Source organism: Mastigoproctus giganteus, chromosome 11 (genome assembly GCF_048544385.1).
Source record: "Mastigoproctus giganteus isolate SK-2022 chromosome 11, ASM4854438v1, whole genome shotgun sequence".
NCBI lineage: Eukaryota > Metazoa > Arthropoda > Arachnida > Uropygi > Thelyphonidae > Mastigoproctus > Mastigoproctus giganteus.
In genome coordinates, this window is record NC_143585.1 from 36,436,292 (window position 1) to 36,454,188 (window position 17,897).

At 39.6% G+C, this 17,897-nt stretch overlaps 1 protein-coding gene across 3 annotated transcripts in view; it reads right to left on the minus strand.

Annotated features, from left to right (window-relative positions):
- Positions 1 to 4,868: 4,868 nt before the first annotated feature.
- Positions 4,869 to 17,897, minus strand: part of LOC150077908 (fibroblast growth factor receptor-like 1) — a 109,851-nt gene continuing 96,822 nt past the window's right edge. For all 3 annotated transcript variants that reach the window (XM_090384719.1, XM_090384718.1, XM_090384717.1), the window contains exons 7-8: positions 16,131 to 16,371; positions 4,869 to 5,425 (exon numbers count right to left, since the gene is read on the minus strand). In XM_090384719.1, the coding sequence (XP_090240845.1) occupies positions 4,917 to 5,425; positions 16,131 to 16,371 (750 nt within the window). In that variant the 3' untranslated portion in view covers positions 4,869 to 4,916. The remainder of the gene's footprint in view (positions 5,426 to 16,130; positions 16,372 to 17,897) is intronic.

A 17,897-nucleotide genomic window follows, 5' to 3' on the forward strand; every position in this document is an offset into this window, starting at 1 on the left:
CTGTTACTCTTATTTTTTACTGTTCAAAACCCCATAGCATTTCTTAAAATTCAAATCCTAGTTCCATAATTATTCAGAATTGGGCACATGTTTAAATAAACTTTTATTTTATTTTAGTATGTAGATCCACCCCTCTAATATTCTCCCTAATTTAGAAATTAATTTAATTTTTTTTTTTTTTTTTTGTAATTTTGGTTTGTTAAATGAAATAACCCAAAACATTTCAATCAGTCTGAAGTCTCCTTAGGGCACAAATATGTCCTGTTCTTGATTGCAGACAAATGTGGTCTTTCATTTTCCAACCTCACTCCTTTTTATATGGAGTTGCTTTTATTTATACAAATTTCTCTCTCTCTCTCAGGGTAACTCGGGAATTTTTTTTGGCTGGTGCAGCATAAACCTCAGGCTTCCTTGCACCATATGGTTAATAATAATAATAACATATGGAGCAGCGAAGTAAGACATAACAGCCTGTTATGTCTTACTTGGATAGAAGTAAAACGGAAGAAACCCAAGGACATACATGAGAGAGTGGGAGATTCGAGAAGAAGAAGTAAAACAGTCGATCAGGAACACCCACAACTGGCGAACCCCAGGAATTAATTACATCCACAACTACTGGTACAAGAAGCTCACCTGCACACAAAAGCACCTAGCAGAGCAGTTCACTCGAATGATAAGGCACCCGGAGATAACCCCGAAGTTTCTCACTGAAGGAGTCACATATCTGAAGCCTAAAGGCGAAGATACAAAAAACCCCGGCGAAATACAGGTAATTCACCTGCCTCCCAACAATGTACAAGATCCTGACCAGCTGCATAACCCGGAAGATATCAGACCACTTGGAGAGCCAGAACATAATGGCTGAACGAAAGGATGCAAGCAACTGAGCAAATGATGCAAGAACAATTAACCATAGATTCCGCGGTTATGGAGCAAGCCCACAAGAAGCACCGCAACATGTACACAGCCTACATCCATTACCGCAAGGCCTTCGACTCCGTGCCTCATAGCTGGCTAACAGAGGCGCTGAACATCTACAAAGTCAATCCGATAGTGACAAACTTCCCAGGAGAAACGATGGCAAAATAGAGTACCACCATTAAGGTCGAAAACATCGCAACCAGGCCAATCTTTCAGTGAAATGCCCTGAGCCCACTGTGGTTCTATCTAGTACTGAACCCGCTATTCACCATGCTCAACAGTAGCAAGTACGGACATAACCTCAAAGAAGGAAGGAAGAACCTGTACACCCTCACTCACTCACCTGATGTATATGGATGATATCAAGATCTACGCGGGAACCGAGAAGCACTTCCAGCAACTACTCCAGATCACCGAAGAATTCAGCAATGATATTAGTATGGAATTTGGTCTAGACAAATGCAAGACCCACGGATTGCGTCAGGGAAAATTAGTCAACCGAAACTACCAGTTGCAGACTGGTAAAGAGAGCGAATCCATGGCAGAGGGAGAGGTCTACAAATACTTGAGGATGATGCAAGCTCAGCAGTTACAGCACAAGAAAATTAAAGCCTGCCTGACCGAAAAATACCATCAGAGACACAGAAGCCTGCTGAAAGCAAGGCTGAACGGAGGGAACACAGTTAAAGCCATAAACATCTATTCAGTCCCAGTGCTAACGTACTCCTTCGAGGTCATAGATTTGACTAACACTGAGCTGGAGGATATCATGTGAAAGACAAGGACAATGATGACCAAGAGCCGCCAACACTACCCGAAATCAGCTGTGGAGAGACTGATAATAGCCCGGAAAGAAGGAGGAAGGGGCCTGATAGATCTCATTGAGCAACAGAAGATAGCTATTGCTAACCTGAAGGATTACTTCTAGAAACACACAGCAGCACTCCAGCAGGCCATAAGGAAGATAGACAAGCGGTATACTCCACTGAACCTAAGCGAGGAGTCCCCTCCCAACCAGGAGGCACAAACGAAGCTAGAAAGATGGGGAAAGAAGACACTCCATGGCAGACACTACAATAATCTTCATCAAGATCACATAGATAAAATTGCTTTCAACGCATGGCTCACGAGCATAGTGTTACGGTCAGGCGCCACCTGTGATTTCTCACATCGGCGCTTGGCTCACGAGCATTATTATTATTATTATTATTTTAGGGTTGCCCGTAATTAAATACATTAACCCGTATTTGTGTCTGTAAATTGCGTATGTTCTATGGTTGATTTGCCTGTTTTGCTGGACGAAAAAATCCCAGTTACTGGGGAGAAAAACCTTGCTATCTACGCCTGAGACCAACTAACTCAGCCACGGAGTGAAAAAAGCCCATTAAAGTTCCTCGCGTCATCGACGGGATTCGAACCCAGGCCTTTTTCACCCGGTGTGGGGAGGACAGTGACGATACCACTGTGCTACCCGCGCAGACTGGCTGACGGGCAAAAGTGTAAAGTGTAAAGTGTATTCGTGTCTAGCGGCACCGGAGGTTTCCCCCAACTCCGCGTTGCTTTCATTGTAGGTGTAACAGTTCATTGTAAAGGCCAGAGATTTAAAAGTGTATGGATTTTGTAAGTGTAATGTTGTGTATTGTTGTTCTTCTGGCCATTTAGCCGCTAGACCCCTGCTGGGGGCCCAACGTTGTCCACACTTAGCCTCGTGGAGGCAGACCAGGTACCCAGTAGTTGATATTTTACTCTGGCAGGCCCTGCCACCTAGTTTCCTGAGATTTCAGTGGCTAGGGCCTTAAAAAAAAAATAAAAAAAAAATTAAATAAAAAAATAAAATAATCGCTGAAAAAGGTTTAAGGCGAAAGAGTTTTGCGTGCTCGGTTTGAATTTGGTCATATTTTAATTTTTTAACATTGTGTGGGACGTTCGCTGGCGTATAGACAGAGTAGGGGAGGGAGACTAAAGACTGGGGGGAAAAGCCAGAAGTATGGGGACAATAGAGTAGGACTAGGGAGTCCTATTCAGACCGCCATATGGCGTAATGCAAGTAGTTCCTGCATTTATGTCCAGTCCGGGCTTTTTGTCACATGGTATGTTTGCATGTACTCATCTTCGTCGGTTAGTTCCTATGGCTGTGTCTGACCAGGTTCCTTGTCACTTTGCTATTTTGGCTGACGGGCAGGGCGCTCTTCCCCGAGACTGAACGATTCATGCTCGCCATTCAAGACCGAGGTAATCAACACCAGGAACTATAGAAAGTACATCGCCAAGGAGCCCCGAGTGTTCGATGACACATGTCGACAATGCCACCTGGCCTCAGAAACGATTCAACACATCACCGCAGGATGTAAGGTGATCACCCAAACTGAGCACACTCATAGACACGACCAGGTAGCCAGGACAGTACATCAGAAGCTAGCAAGGAAATACCAGTTGATCGAAGAGAGTGTATCGCACTACAAGTACGAACCCCAGGTAGTTATAGAAACCCGAACCCACAAACTGTACTGGGACCGCGCCATAATAACAGATAGGACAATCCCAGACAGGACATAACCCTTGTGGACAAGAAGGAAAAGGCTACCTATCTGATTGACATAGCGATAGCCAACACTGGAAACCTGCACAAAACCCATGGGTAAAAAATCAGGAAATACTGAAACCTAACACAGGAGATCACAGAGATGTGGCATATGCAACAAGTAACGAACATCCCGATCATCTTGTCAACCACAGGTGTGGTGTCAAAGACCCTACATAACAGCTTAGCAGCAATAGGTCTCCCAGCGAACACTTACCAGGAACTCCAGAAATTATTTGGTAGCAATACCCGAACCCCCAGTCAGGGAGAAATAATATAAGAGCAATAATAATTTTTTTTTCTCTTAATTTTAAAACAATCGATAACCGCTGTAAACAGCAAGAGGTTAGTGCTACTATTGGGAGGTTCTACTCGTACTCAATATTGTAGAGGGCGCTTTACAGATTACCATTTATAGACAAATTTTTTAAATAAATGAAATAATGAATAATTTAAATCTTAATATGAGTGGCAAATGCAGTATATTCGACAGGAAAACTATGTTCGGGAATTCTGAATATGTAAGTTAAAATTAAATATATGTTAATATGAAATTACTTTAAAACAAAATAAGAAAACTTCGGAAATTTTCTTAGATTATATATATATAATTCGAAAAGTTTTATGCTGTATTTTTATATGGTTTTTAATCCTCCTAGAATTTGATTCTTATTATTAAATAGACATTATAAACAGATATTGAAAAATCACAGCTTTATAAACACGGGGACACTTTATTTCATAATCAGGCCTTATTAACATTACACTCAGCAACATCGCTTAATAAACATTTTTTATTTTTTTTATTCGGGACCGTTATCAGTAGTAGTTCTGTGTCCACCTAGCGGACAAAATCTGCTTTAGCAAAAGACTAACTAGAATATTAATTACTTTAACCTGACAATACTGCAAATATATTTTAATATCAACAAATATTTGGTTCTTATTATTAAACAGATATTGATAAATCGGAGCGTTAAGAACTTTAACAGAAACAACTTAACCTTTCCAGTAGTAAAAGGTGTGTCCACCTGGTTGGCAAAAATACAATAAATCATATTGTGTGTTAATTTTAAATTGTGTATTATAAAATATGGCACGCACTTCTCAGCAAATAAAGTCAAGAAAAACCAATCTACTGTAATGGGATTTAGTATTAGATATTCTCACAAATGATACATTTACAAGAATGACTAGTAGATGAAGGTTAAATCGCACAATTTACTAGAATTCCAGGCAATATACACTGGAGTCGGATGTTTCATAATACAACTGCACAGCATTACTGTTCCACCTAACCACATTGTGAAACACGTATAGGATTGATATGTTTACCTGTGTATTTGTAATGAATGTCCTTTTTCTCTTTCTTTTCCATTATGTAATTCATTCCCTCTTGAATGCCTTACTTTCAGACGTCATCCCTGAGGACAAAACAGTCATAGTTAGAATTAGGTTGCTGATGCTGGTACAATCTTGTGACCACAGAGCTCCCTTTCATCTCTACTTCCGATGAAGACATTTGGGGACAATACTGCCTCTCACTGTATTTAGAAACGGTCATTGCGATCTTCTCATCTGAGTTACTGCTAGAAGAATTGGTAGGGTTTTCCTTTTTTTGGTTAGGTAATGGATTCCAGTTGTCCTCTTCCTCTTCTTCTTCTTCGTCTTCTTCTGCTATTGCTAGATCAGAAGGAGGTGGTGCTGTGGAATGATGTTCCTCTTTGAAATCCGCCCTTCGATAGGTTAGCCTTGCTGGTATCGGAGTATCAAACCTTCGTCGATGACAAAGAACAACCAAAGCTACTAGAACTCCCACAACTACTCCAAGGGTGACAGGAATCGCTACAAGCAAAGAGCTCGGATTACCTGGATGAATTGACACACTTCGACTCCAGCCTAAGGTTATGGTTTTTGGCCCTGTAATTAGACAGAGAAAGAAAATGTATTAGTTCGATATAAATCAAATGATGTCAATGTTATACATTTAGTACCTTTATAGAAGAAGGCATGCAATAAAAAGCAAGTTCTTTAGACCAATGCTTTCCAAATTTTGTAGTTATGAGGAATGCAGCTGAAGATTTGGTCAAACTACACAGGTTGCTAAAAGTTAAGTTACAGCAATCGAATCAAGAAAAAAAAGTATTTACTGGAATTTTATGAAAGTAGAATCAGTCTAAAAACAAATGTCTGTTTTATAAAGAATTAATAAAGAAAACTGCAGCCATTATCAACCCACTGCAGGATGTTGTTGTTGTTTGGTTTTTAGGAGCATTAGCAACTAAGGCCATATTGCTCCAGGATATGCGGTGGTCATTCCTTAACCTTTCCGCATCCTCCGTATTTGGTGGTGACGGGCTCGAACCCCGGTCTAATCAAGAAGCGTGTGCTACGCACTGCTGCTCCTTCCCACCTGGCTACGGAGGCGCCCCACTGCAGGATGGAAGCCTCCTCAACAATTCATGCTGAGGCAAATGGACCATAATCTGCTACGCTGGTCCAGTGCGGGTTGGCAGATCGACCGTATTTAGCAGTCAGGGGTTTGAACCTCAATACCACCACTCCAGTACCAACAAATTTCGGGAATACAGTACACTGTTTTCCGTCGTCAGGCATGCTGGAGTGGCTCCAGGATTATATTCACAAGGAATTATACGAACTAGCCAAATTGGGGTACTGGGGTGATCAAGAATATTTGTTGGAACTGACAAAATTAAGTCCAGGAACCACTGTAACAGGCCTAAAGACGGGTAACAGTGTATTCCTGTCACTCTTAATTCGGTGATTGGAGGAGTAAATGTTCCATGAAAACGGGAGAAAACATTTTCCATTTAAAAATCATTTTCAATTAAAAAACATTTTCAATTAAAATCCTGAAATTAGACTAAAGTTTTTCGAAACTTCCTGTACATTGTAGGTCATGAATAATTTGAATTTTATTATAATTCTCTTTTAGATTATTTTCTTATCCTTATATTGGGTGTCAATCTTGCAAGTTTTAATTGTATCTCTGTGCCTTAGCTACATTTACACGAACGGCTTAAAATATTTGGTAAGTTATTAACTACAAGTTTACATTTGTAATGTTCTTTAAGTATAATTATATAAAATGTATAATATATTAGTACATATTGTAGACAACTGTTAGTTGTTTTATTAAATTTTTATATTCAATCTGATTGATTTTACTTATGCTACATTGCTAGCCTTTTAATACACTGGTGTGTGCAAAACTTAAGGACCAACGCTATTTCTAAAGGTAACAACCACAAAATCAAACTAAACAGACTGTGGTGATTTGCATAACTGTGGCCGTTCAGTAGAAAGCTGGTGCACATGCAAAAATTTGAATCGTGATGAGAGGGCTCACATGAGCAGATAAAAGCAGCAGTTCAGCAGTTATGTGCAAATTACCGAATGGTGAGCACGATTGTTACTGACGTTCGATTGGTTTCATACAGTGCTACAGACAACGAAATGGCCAGTAGACAACATCTGGATCACTTTACCCAGAGTCGAATAATTGGGAAGTTCGAGGAAAGTCGAAGTGCGACGAATGTGGCTGGAGAGTTCGGTATCGCCCATAGCATCGTCTCACGTGCGTGGTCGGAATTCAGAACGACAGGTACAGCTGTTCGAAGGACCAGTGGTGGACGTCCACGAAAAACAACGCCCAATGATGACCGTTATATACTCCTACATGCCAAGAAGGACCGACACCACACAGTGGGATCCATTGCAAACCAGCTGCACAGGACGCAGGATATCGCAGTTTACTGTGGCCAGGCGACTCCACAAAGGTGGACTGTTTGCTCGACGGCCAGTACGCTGTGTCCCTTTAACACCTGACCATCGGAGATACCGTTTACAGTGGTGCATCGAACACAAGGACTAGACAGCAGCACAATGGGATAAGGTACTCTTTACTGATGAGAGTAGATTCAGTCTCAGCAGCGATTCTGGATGTCAGCTAATCTTGTGAAAGGTTGGCGCACGGTATCACCCCACAAACATCACTGAAAGGGATCGATATGGCGGTCGAGGTGTTCTCGTCTGGGGAAGCGTTATCTTGGATGGACGTACACAACTCCAGATACTAGAAGGCGGTACTGTAACCGGTGCACGCTACTGTACTGAGGTAATCCTTCCCCATGTGCGTCTGTTCCGAGATGCCATTGACCCCGACTTCGTGTTTATTTTATGATAACGCCACACCTCATCGCACTGCATATCACAGCTGTTGATATGCTTTTGGAAAGTGAGGACATTGTTCGTATGGATTGGCCTGCCCGTTTCCATCGATCTAAATCCCATCGAATACATATGGGACGCTCTTGGGAGACGCCTAGCGGCACGTCCACACCCACCAGAAAATGTTCACCACCTGCAGTTGGCGCTGACAGAGGAATGGATGATGTTACCGCAAGAACTTATCAACAACATTGTTCTAAGTATGAACAAGCGGTGCAAAGCCTGCATCGACATTAGGGGGTGGCATATCTCCTACTGAGGACCACCTCTTCCTTTTGTTCCATCTTTGGCAGTGATGCATCTGTATCATGGCAGCCAGTGCTATGTTGCCATTTTTGAATAAAGTCCCTCTGTACCGTTTTCTTTCCGTTGTTGTGTCAGTGTTGTTTCCTTCATCATTTCTGTACCTCACGAAGTTCTTTTGGTATGCTTTTCCCATATCCGGTTACTCCTATGAGAAGCTATAGGTGAAAACCTGACTGGTCCTTAAGTTTTGCACACCAGAGTATTTTATATTAGGTTTTTTTTTTTTTTTCTTTCTCCGTGCATCCTTTATCAGTTTTGCTTTACTTTGAATAGTGATTGTAGGATGCTTTTGGTAAATTTATAATTGTGAACTTGAAGTTTGGTACTGGGTTCTATACACTTTATTAGTACAGTATTAGTATTAACAGTGGCAAAATAATGCCACTGTTAATAATAATACTTTCTTTTTTTTTTTTTTTGGACTCAGTCCAAAAAAAAAAAAAAAAGAAGAAGAAAAAAAGAAAGAAGTAAATGAATTATTAATTAGTAAATGAATTAATCCTTTTGGATTAATTCATTTACTATTAGTATTAGTAAATGACTGAGTTGTATGGTGCAAGGAAGCCTTGGACTTTTGTTGCCCCGAAAAAAAAAAAAAATAAAATAATTAATTAAAATAAATAAAATAATAATAAATGAGTAAATAATTAGAGATCACCTACATTTTACTTCAAGTAGGCATCCATCCAGCTGAGCTTTAAATTTCCCGAAGCTGTCAGCTTGGGAAAATTTAAAAACAACCAAGGGAGCAATTTATTCCAATATTTAACAACTCTGGAGGCTCCATTTTTGGAAGCATGAAAAATTGTTGGAAGGGGTGCAGAGAAGGCCAACGAGATTGGTGAAGAGAACGAAAGGGGGGTCTCACTAAATCAGTCTTCAGTTCTGCAAATTGCAGCGTTTGGAGTCGGCATCTGTGAGGTGATCTCTTTTAAGGATTTAAATGGATTGAGCAAGCTCAGTGCTAATGGCATTATTCCACTTGTTCAGATTACAAATATGAAGGGGGGGGGGTATAAATTTTTAGGAAGAATGGTTGCAGGTTGATGGTTGTACGGAAATTTGCCTTCTGCCAGCGGGTGGTTGATTGTGGGCAGTTTGAATAAATTCGAGGAAGAACTAGACAAATTATTGGATGAGATGGACATGTGATTGTGGAAGTTTTTTTTTAGTCTGAGGCTTTATAAACTTGCTTTCGTGCATCATTTTTTACTACTAATAGTAATACAACTCGCTGGTTATAAGAAAACTACTGCAATCCCGTTCAGAACTTTACCCTCGTCATTTGAATTTATGTCTCCTACTTCTGAATTCATTTATAACCGTGAAAATTTCGCCCTCGTTCATTTTACTTTCACATCTGATTGTCTTATACATTTCAATCAAATCCCTTCTAAGGTGTGTAGTTTCCAAGCACGCAGTGCTCACATATTCGAAGTCTTTCCTTATATGGAAGCTCTTTTGCCGATTTCACCACGGGCGTTGCTCGTCTTGGGACCCTTTCGAGAAGCTCGATATCTTTTTTTTTTTGGATATGATCTCCACACCTAGACACAGTGTTCCAAGTGTTGTCTCACAATTGCTTTCAACAGTGGTATTTTGACTCCCCTATCTCTACAAACAGCCCTCCTGGATAGCACAGTTGGTATAATCACTATTCTCCCCACAACGGGTTCAAAAGAACTGTTCGAATCCTGTCAATAATGCGGGAATTTTTATGGGTTTTTTTCACAACGGCTGAGTCAGTATTATTAGTATTAGCCATGTAATGCAAGGAAGCCACATGCTTTTGCTGCACCGGTCAAAAAAAAAAAAAAAAAAAAAAAAAGAAGTAGATAAGAAGATACAAATTATGCACTTTCCTCCTCATATAGGCAACTATCCAGATGATGACCTTTGAATTTCTTCAAATTGTCAGCCTCAACTACCTGCAGAGGCAACTTGCTCCAGTAAACTCCTCTGACCGTTTGGTCGTCCCGGAGTATAAACAGAAAATTTATTTATTTATTAATTAACAAAAAACTTCTTACAATCTAGTCTAAACTTCTTTCCCTGCAATTTGAATTTATGGCCTCCCTAGTTCTGAACTGTCTTTATTCATTTTTCTGACCCTTTTCAGAGCCTTATAAACCTCAATCAGGTCTCCTCATACTGTTACCCTTTGGCCGATCTCGCCATGCGAGTGGCCCGTCTTTGGACCATTTAAAGAAGCTTAATATCTTTTTTTAGGTGAGGTCTCCATGTTTGGAATTAGTCGGTCTCAGGCGAGGGTAGAATAGTTTTTTTCTCTCGGAAACTTAGGATTTTCGTCTAACAAATAACAAATGGACGACCACAAAACACAAGCAATTTTCAGACTTATTATATACGGCGCAATGTGCTCTAAGTTACTGATACACCTAAAACCCAACAACAATAACGACTCTACAAACAAATGTCTGATAAATCATTATTTTGAATGCGTTAGTTTGGTTTTAGAAGAGTCCATCTGATGGACAAGTATTCATATGATGAGTTTTTTCCCTTTATTTTTCAAATTTGAGTTAGAAGCTGTTAACCAAACACTAATCCCTCTGTCTTGGCCTAGCTGGCACGATACATCGCTATCCTCCACTCGTTTGGATAGGTCGAATCCCAGACCTCTCCAAACGAGTCATCTTTACTTCAGGTTGCAGTTAACTAATCTCAGGCGGAGGCTGTAGGGTGTTTTCCCGCGGGTTATTCCGGGTTTTTCAACGCTCACATGCAAAATAGCCTGTGAACACGCTCTTCTACTGACATAATAATACCAGTCTGCGCGGGAACGAAGATGTCCAGACAGGAAAACGTTTGAAGGTATCTATCGCCGCCTTTGTGAACATTGGACCTTTACACCTCGTGCTGCCGACAGAGGACGACCAAGATCTACAACTCCCGAAGTAGAGGAGGAGATTTTGGATGTTGTGCATGCCACTCCTGGAATCAGCACATGCAGAATAGCAGTGCAACTGGCTGTTCAACGTTCGACTATTTGGAGAGTGCTGAGAGAACACCAACTGTATCCTTACCATCTGCAACGGGTACAGGCATTGTCATCAGCAAATTACCCTGCGCGAGTAGTGTTCTGCCAGTGGTTCTTGCAGCAGTGTGGTACAACTCCTCACTTTCCTGCCTTAGTGATATTTACAGATGAAGCACAGTTCACACGAGACGGAATCCAAAACTTTCACAATCAGCATGCATGGGCTGAGGAAAACCCACATGCAATTCTTCTATCACATCACCAACAGCAGTTCAGCCTCAACATCTGGGCGGATGTTTTTGGTGAAAAGTTATTTGGGTACCATGTACTTCCAAAAAAACTCACAGGGCAGGCGTACAGAAACTTTCTGGAAAACAACATGCCTGATTTCTTGGACGACACGTCACTGATCATTCGTCAACAAGCACACTTCATGCACGATGGCGCTCCTGCGCATTTCAGCCACTTAGCCCGCAATTACCTGAATCGAAGGTTTCCTGGTCAGTGGATAGGTAGAGGTGGACCAACTGCCTGGCCTCCACGTCCCCCACTGATTTAAACCCACTAGATTTCTTCTTATGGGGCCATTTAAAGTCATTGGTGTATTCGACTCCGGTAGCTGATGTGGAAACTCTCCACAATCGAATTGTGGCAGGTTGTGAGACAATACGAAACATGCCAGGAATTTGGCATTGTCTTCGCGAGTCCATGAGACGTCGATGTGAGGCCTGTATTCAGGCAGAAGGTGGACATTTTGAACAATTACTATAACGTGATGTAAACAGTTAAGACAGACATTCAAAACTTGGAAACCAAGCATTTCCGGAACTATGTTGATATAAAATATTTTATTGTCTACATATGAGGAACTCATTACTGAAGTTATGCCGTGTACTTTTGAGACACCCTGTATAGTTAGTTACGAGATGGGGGGAGGTAAAGTTCTGAATAGCTGCTTCAGGCATACAAATTACCTGTCTGGCGTGCAGTTATACCTGTCACCAAACTTTGATTTTTGCCAACAGTGGCGCTGATATAAACAAACTCCATTTTACACTTTTTCATATTTCTGATTACATGTCATATGAATTTCCTTAAAAAAATCACTACCCACATAGGCAATGCTGATATTGCAAAACTGGACCAGAACCCACTGCGTGATGATATCAACAACAAAGACGTCCTCCGTCCTGCTAAAAGGCAAGCTTGATATACGTAGACCGCCACAAATAAAGGTGGGACCTACCACAATAAAATTAGTGACCCAGTTAAAATATTTAGGAGTTATACTGGATGGTAATCTTACCTTTAAACACCATCTAACTTATATCAGAGCCAAAATCAAAAGATACTCTGGATTGGTGGCTAGGATCGTCAGGCGGGACTGGGGGTTAAACCAACGCACCCTGTCATTGTTTTATAAAACAACCTTCCTACCGATCATCACTTACGCCTCAGCAATATGGTTTTCCAAAACAGGAACTGTAGTAAACCGACGCATCCTTGATGCAACGCAAAGAACAATCCTACTGACAGTTACACGTGCTTGTAGGACAACCAGTACCCACGCGCTGCAGGTCTTGGCCGGAGCTCTTCCCCTTGACTTAGAGATCATGCGTAGGGGAATGAACTACCACATAGAGAAAGGAATACCTGTACATACCATGGCTATACTGTGGACGTTAATGCACCACAAAAAAATGAAAAGACAAGGCTGCAAAAACACCTGATGCAAGTTTGGCAGGAGCGTTGGGCCAACTCAAATAAGGGAAATATCACCAGGAAATTCATTCCGAACATCGACAGGATGTACCCCAGTCCCCCAACTTGGTTTCAACCTGGCTTATATACCACCTATTTATTGACTGGTCACGGGGCCTTTAAAGCCAAGCTGGCAGCGCTGGGGATTGAGGTGGATCCGAGATGTGCCTGTGGGGAGCTTGAGTGCTGGGAGCACATTATGTATGATTGCACCCATTATGAGGACCTCAGGTGCAGACTGATCACTGCAATACACTACCTCCCCAAGAACTTGGAATCACATCTATTGGACTCACTTGAGGAATACAGGGAGCTAAAGGAATATGCCCAAAAACTATTTGGTAGGCGTAAAACACTGATAGCCATCTACAGAAGAAGATAAAAAAAAAAAAAAAAAAAAGGAGACACAGAACACGCGTGGAGATGACTCAAGGAGAACCTCGCCCAGGAACCTGCTTACTACTAATCATCTAAAACCAGCGATCGCAAGAATAACCCCATGGAGCTGCGGATCTTTCCATGATGAAGAGAACCACAGCCATAGCTAACAGACCAACAATGGACCTGACCAGTGTTCCTAGCTGAGGAAAAATATGGCTATCAATGACAGAGAAGACCAACGAAGATAGAGAAACTCCAAGTTGCTGCCTCAACGGAGCCATATTGGCTCTATGCTCTGCACTCTCTTGTGCAGTGCAATTCTTTTACTCCCACTCCCGGCAGGGGAGGGAGGTGACGGCTTGCTGTCGCCTCTCTTCCCTGCCACACCATTTCTTCCCTCTGGTGGGGCATGGGCATGCCTCACTGAAAAATTGGGGGTCACCTACCCTATCGACCCTCTTCTTCCTATTTCACCCCCCAGCCTTCACTCTCCCCTCCCAGCACTTTTTCTTGCACAGCGTATAGCCCTACACGTCCAAATTTAAAATACACCAAAAATTTTCGCCCAACCTTTTAGGCACTTTAGAAACAGGCTTTCAGCGTCAAACCCCATATTAGTGCTTTAATGTAAGTGATTTAAAATCAACCGCGGTCGTTCCAATTTTATTTTAGGTCCTAGCCACTAAAATTCCAGGAAAGTAAGTGGCAGGACCTGCCAGAGTACAATTGACTCAATGGTAACACCCGGCTAGCCTCCACGTGGCGAGGTATGGGCAACGTCTGGTCCCATTAGGGGCCTGGCGGCCAATAAGCCGGAGAAACAATGGGCACAACATATAACACTACTCATGACCCACACACTTCTAAATCTCTGGCTTTGATAGGGTACTGTCACCGATACATAGAACATTCGCGGAGATGGGAGAAATCCCAGGAGCCGCTAGACCCTCAATACCTCATACCTCATTTCAGAAGTACGGTATCTTAACGCTAATTTAATTTAAAACCGCGTTATTCACAAAACATGTTGCTATCCCATACAACTCTTTTCTATACGACAAGACCGGAAATAGGGATGTCACAAGAGACCGTTCCAGCAGGCGAACGCGAGGCGAAGCGGAAAATACCGACTAATGATCCATAGAGTGTCTGGGGTTTTAGAGGCCGATAAGGAAGGTGTCATGGATCGAAATAAGATAGAACCGAACAAGTACAGCGAAAGAGTTTATATGTGGCGACAGGGCTCTGAGGACTAAAGGGTGGTAGTATCACTCGTAGACGACACGAGGTGAGGAATAAGGAAGTCAGAAAAGACGTCGGCAATGATGCATCGCACCCCCCTCTTTCTATTCCCTTCTCTCTCTTTCTATCTGGCTTGTACTTCCTTTTATCACAATTGGAAGCAGACGTCCTTGCACATACTAGGGCTTGTCCAGAAATAGCAAACGGAAAAGGGATCTGTCGATATAAAAGTATTCTGGTTGGGAAAGTTTTTTTAAAAATTATTATTATTATTATTATTCTGGTTGTTTTCGATATAATTATTTAAAACTCAAATTTATAGTGCACAATGAACAATATGAAAAGGGATTTAATCAAATACTAAACTTGGTTTGTTGTTAAAATAAAAATAAAAAGTATTGCTTTTTGTAAAAGTTTAAAATAAATAAAAATTGAATAATTAAAATTAATTTAAAATCTTAATACTCTTCATTGCAAACTATTTTCACCTATTTAACGAATTTCTTTTAAGACAGCAGTACAGAAACAGTTGTCAGGGTGTTGACATTTTTTAAAATAAACAGAAGTCTGCAAAGCGTATGTTACTTTTTATTTTATTTATTTTTTTATTATTTTGTTAAGGGGACATCGCTCTAGCAGCGAAAACAATTCTATATTAATATTAATTTCAAAAATTATTCTAAAATATATAACAACTATATAATCATATAATTCTAAAATAATTATAATATATTCTACACTATATTCTTAAAAGAAATAAATAACAGTTATAATTTCAGAGTTATGAATGAAGTAATTTAAATACTGACAATAAGCACATTCGAAGTAAATAATAAACAAACCAAATTTAATGTCAGTGTTGTATATTAATATTAGTATCAATCAATATCAAAATCAGAAAATATTATTAAAAAATCGCTGAAATAAAATAAATAAATAACCAGGAAACTTACCCTGTTATTTTAGCTCATAAAAGACCATGTTTCTCAAAATTAACCAACTTTGGCTGACCAACTACAGTAATATTTTATCAAGGTGTAATTGAAGTTTTGAATTCCACCAATAGATGGCATGAGTATCTAGATTCCTGTTTTCACTATAATTCGCTGTACAAGAAATTTATTCATTCATAGAAGCCGAATCTCTTCAAATAATTATTATCTTAACGTATAAATTATTATCTTCAACTGTATTTTATCAGAAAAAAAAGGAGTTAAAAACGACATAAACGCCACCACAGTAATCGAACACAAAAGTACAATATTTCAGGGAAATCGGCACAAAATATTATTACAAAATATTATTTAATATTATTAAAATTTATCTTCGATTAAATTTCCTTTTCGTGATTAGATTGTTCCATTTATTTAAAATTTTAAGATTTTGTTAGAACAAATTTAATAATAAGAATTTATGATATTTTACTACTATATTGTTTTAATCGATTTTACGTGCGCGTTGCAATTATGGCAATTATTACACTCACCTACGCCCCCTAACGACGTAAGTCTTTTTAATTAATTTAATCAACAGATAAATTAAACTTAAAAAAAAACACGTATTATATATTTTATTATATTAGTACATTAATGTCTTGTTTATCTTTGTATCGAAGTAAACAATGTTGTCTAATGAATTAAAATAAATAAATGAGATTGTAAACATTTAAATTTGTAAACTTACTTGGTAGAACGGTTAGGAAGGCACTCCTAAAGCTGTAACCCATAGTGTTGGCACCAAGGCATATATATTTCCCGGAATCTTTTTCTTTCGCTTGTGGTATGAGAAGTTTGTTCAAAAAAGAGCCATCTGGTCTTTCGAGTACTTCAGATGATTTGAGAACGTGGAAATATTCTCCTTGAACCTTAATCACGTCACTTCCTTCTTCCGGTTCCAGTTCTTTACTGTCAATTCTTTTTAGCCACTAAAACAGACGATTGTATATTATATCGATATCAATGATTAGTTTTGGGAACTGCTTATTTTCGATGGCAAATTTCTTAAAAAATATTTTGGGACAATTATATTGTTATATATGATATAAAACTCATATTGGGTATGGAAAAAAAATAGATGAATTCATGTAAATGTCATCAATACTTGTAAATCACTTTCCTTGCGTTGAGTTTTTCAATTTAAGAAACCTAACGAAATCGCAGAATTTATATTTAGTGAATGTAACGGATGGTAAAGTTGCAATGTGCGTTTAATAAAGATTTATCGTCCATTACATCTACGAGATTGGTCGGGGTGCTAATGTGTCCAGACATCATTTAGGTACAACTCTCGCCACTGGTTCACTCCGACCCCTAAGGAATCGTTTTGCATATGGAGCCATTGAGGTTAGCACTTGAAACCTGTTTTTTTTTTTAGGACGGCCAGCCGATATTACAACTTGCAGTTAACAAAGGTCCATGTTCTAACAGGCTAGCGCAGCGATTATGAAAGCCGTTCATGAATACCTTAAGAAAAATAAAAAATAAAAAAGTACTGGATTCTGTTCCATTGAGGCGGAAGGAATTAATGGGCTCTTTTCACACTCTGCCCAAGTTAGTCGATCTCCTAAAAGGAACTATGGGTTTTTCTTCCAGAAACTGTTGTAAAATGACTCATGTTTTTTTCTCCCTGAACTAAGGATTTTCATCCAGAAAAATCGATCAAGCAGTTTACATGTATGACAGCACGGCATTAGTAGTTTCCTCAGAAAAATTCTAAATGACATATGCACAACAATGAGGACCTTTTTTTTTCTTTTTTTAGTGGCAGCTTAAATTTGATATTTCAAATACTGTGATATGAGTACTTTCTTGATTCGGTTATAGCAATTTTTCATTGAGGGCACCTGTTTTAAGCGTCCTCGCAAATGCTTAAAGTTCTTACTGTCTTTATCACATCTGTCCGTCTGCATCTAATAAATCGGCAACCAGTGAATGGATTTCGATGAAATATTATATTTCGGTCATTTGGAAAAATCTGTCGAAACATTTTCAAATTTCATTAAAATTGGACCAAATCGGACCAATAGAATGTCGGCAGTTCCCCCCCCTTTAAAATTTCCAGTTCACTCTGTATATAAATGAAATTATGTTTCGAATGTTTGACCTTAGCAAGAAATGCTCTGTACGTTATCTAACTTTATTTTCATACTTGTTTCTTCACTAGTTTCCAATTTTCATTAAAAGATTGCTATCTTCTGGGCTATGATTTTTTTAGATTTGCTGTTTTCATTCTTGATTTGTAATTCGTGGAATCATCATTGGGGCCGTTCACAAATGATGTAACACAAGGAATTCGCATTATTTATTTTGTTTGAAAAATAAAGAAATAATATGAGTTTAACTTTGGCAAACAACGAGTAGGAAGGCCGAAGCCAGAGATACGAAGAATTACGTAATTTGTGAATGGCCCATTACAACCACGTAATTTCTCCATTATAACCATAGCATTATA